Genomic DNA, 2,414 nt, shown 5'->3' with positions numbered 1-2,414 from the left:
GAAAGAGTTAAAAAGGCAACTCCTGCCCTTCCACCCAGCCTCCTCTTCCTTCAGGCATCTCCACTTTTGCCTGGATTTTTGCAGCACGCAGATCAACATCCTTAAATGCCGTAGCCTGGGTTCTTTGCAAAGGGGAAAAAGGATTTTTATTTTATTTTATTTTTTACCATTGGATCCCCTTTTTTAAAATCAATTAAAGAAAATAATGCTTTCTGTTTTCTGCCAGGCCCCGCCTGCCATTGGCCAAAGCCGGTCATGTGACCAGGAATTGGCTGCAATTTCGCCCCAGTCTCCTGTTTAATAGAGCAAGGTCCCCATACGCCTGTATTATCAGCAATATAAGAATTATAAAAGCCTGAGAATCATAATCATCGTAATAATAATAACAATCGAGGCCCTCAGATTTCCTCCCTCCTCCTTCGCCTCTTCCCCTCCCTTCTACCCTGGGCCCTGGAAAAGCCATGAATTTTGAATTTGAGAGGGAGATCGGGTTTATAAATAGCCAGCCTTCGCTCGCAGAGTGCCTGACGTCCCTTCCCGCTGTCCTGGAGACATTTCAAACTTCATCAATCAAGGACTCGACATTAATTCCTCCTCCTTTTGAGCAAACCATCCTCAGCCTGAATCCTTGTTCCAGCAGCCAGCCGAGACCTAGAAGCCAAAAAAGAGCAACCCATGGCCTGGCCCAGCAGCCCCCAATCCATCCCGGCCCTTTGGCTGCAGAATTCCCCTGGATGAAAGAGAAGAAATCCACCAAGAAAGCTACCCAGGCTCCAGTCTCCTCTTCCTCTTCGCCAACCTCCTCCTCGGTTCCAGGATCTGCTGCTGGATCTCCTGCAGGTGTGTACACTGAGGGGGTGGCGGGGGGCTTCCAGGGACTGGGGGGTTTCTACTAATAACCCTATTGACATCCTTCCCCCCCTACTCCATCCTTCCCCCCTTCTCCATCCTTCCCCCCCACCCCCTTCCCCCGCTCCATCCCCGAATCTGTATCACGCAATAAAAGACGCCGCAGCAATATGCCCCCTCTTGCTCCTGGTTTAGGCTGATTATTTTATTGCGAATCAAAATGCTAATCCCGGCTATTTCTGCACATCTTTCAAAGGCGACAAGTCCACTAGTTATATAACAGCAGCGGTTGGAAGGAGAAACCAGATTTTAATATGACAGGGCGCCCGCGATTCCCGCCAGGCTAGCAAGAGCTGTTTTACAGACCGCGGGGGAGAAAGGAGATGTGCAGAGGCTTTTGTGTCTGGGTCGGTGCGGGGAAGAGCCGGAGAATCTGCCCCTTCAGTGTCCGGCATTTATCCAGTTGTGGAATAAAGGCAACCTCCCCCTTTCAAAACCTTCCCGGGGACATAATGCAGCATCCTTTCTTTATCAATGAGCTCTCCATCAAGACTGGCCCCATATCATATATATATATATATATATTTGCATATATATATATGTGTGTGTGTGAGTACATATAGACACATATACATATACACACGCATAGTTATATGCATACATGATATGTGTGTCTGTGTATCTGTGCGATGTATATGTATGTATATATATACGTTTGTGTGGGTATATATGTACAGGTATACAAACACACATACACATATATATATATATGCATACATATACATATATATACACATATACATATGTATGTGTATGTAGGTGTAGATTATAAATATAGATATAATCAGGGCTTTAGGCTCAAGGGGACTGGAAGGGGTGGGTTGATTTTGTTTCCTTGCCTGGCCCCTCGGCAGATGGGAGGCAGGCCGGTTGGTGCCAAGGTGCTGGACTTCCCAAGGAAAAATCCACACACCCCCGCCCTTCTTCCCCTAGGATCCGGAGTTCCCAAACTGTTGGCCACAACTGTGCTGAGCTGGGCGCGATTCTCCCCAGCCAGGCGGGTGGAGCTGGGGGAGGGGATGGGGGTGATCGGCGATCCCTGCCCCTGGCAGGGTCGGGAAGGGCAGCGTGTGGCTCCTAGCGGGGGCCAGGCACCGGGGTGCTGGGTGCAGGCCACCAGCTCCCCTGCTCGTGTCCTGCAGCAGCTCAGCCCCCCGCGATCGGGACCCCGGGCTGGGGGGCTGCAGGTCCTTTCCTGCCTGCGCGGGCTCCCAGGACGTGTCCATGTGCATGTGCATGTGCATGTGTGTGTGTGTGCTTAAGACACCCAGGGGCTCCCGGACGGCGGGTCGAGGCGGCTCCGCACGGCTTACACCAACACGCAGCTGCTGGAGCTGGAGAAGGAGTTCCACTTCAACAAGTACCTCTGCAGGCCGCGGCGGGTGGAGATCGCGGCTCTGCTGGACCTCACCGAGCGCCAGGTCAAGGTGTGGTTCCAGAACCGACGCATGAAGCACAAGAGACAGACGCAGCACAAGGAGCCGCCCGACGGCGACCCCCGCTAC

At 51.9% G+C, this 2,414-nt stretch overlaps 1 protein-coding gene across 1 annotated transcript in view; it reads left to right on the top strand.

Moving 5' to 3' along the window:
• The first annotated feature begins 377 nt into the window (after positions 1-377).
• The window catches only part of HOXB2 (homeobox B2), a 2,330-nt gene continuing 293 nt past the window's right edge, over positions 378-2,414 (top strand). The window contains 2 exon segments of the mRNA XM_025203730.1: positions 378-840; positions 2,173-2,413. Of these exon segments, the coding sequence (XP_025059515.1) occupies positions 462-840; positions 2,173-2,413 (620 nt within the window). The 5' untranslated portion in view covers positions 378-461.

The sequence above is a fragment of the Alligator sinensis genome, unplaced genomic scaffold (genome assembly GCF_000455745.1).
Source record: "Alligator sinensis unplaced genomic scaffold, ASM45574v1 scaffold520_1, whole genome shotgun sequence".
NCBI classification, from domain to species: Eukaryota; Metazoa; Chordata; order Crocodylia; family Alligatoridae; genus Alligator; species Alligator sinensis.
The sequence above is the reverse complement of the archived record's forward strand: the minus strand, read 5'-3'. Positions and strand labels throughout refer to the sequence as shown.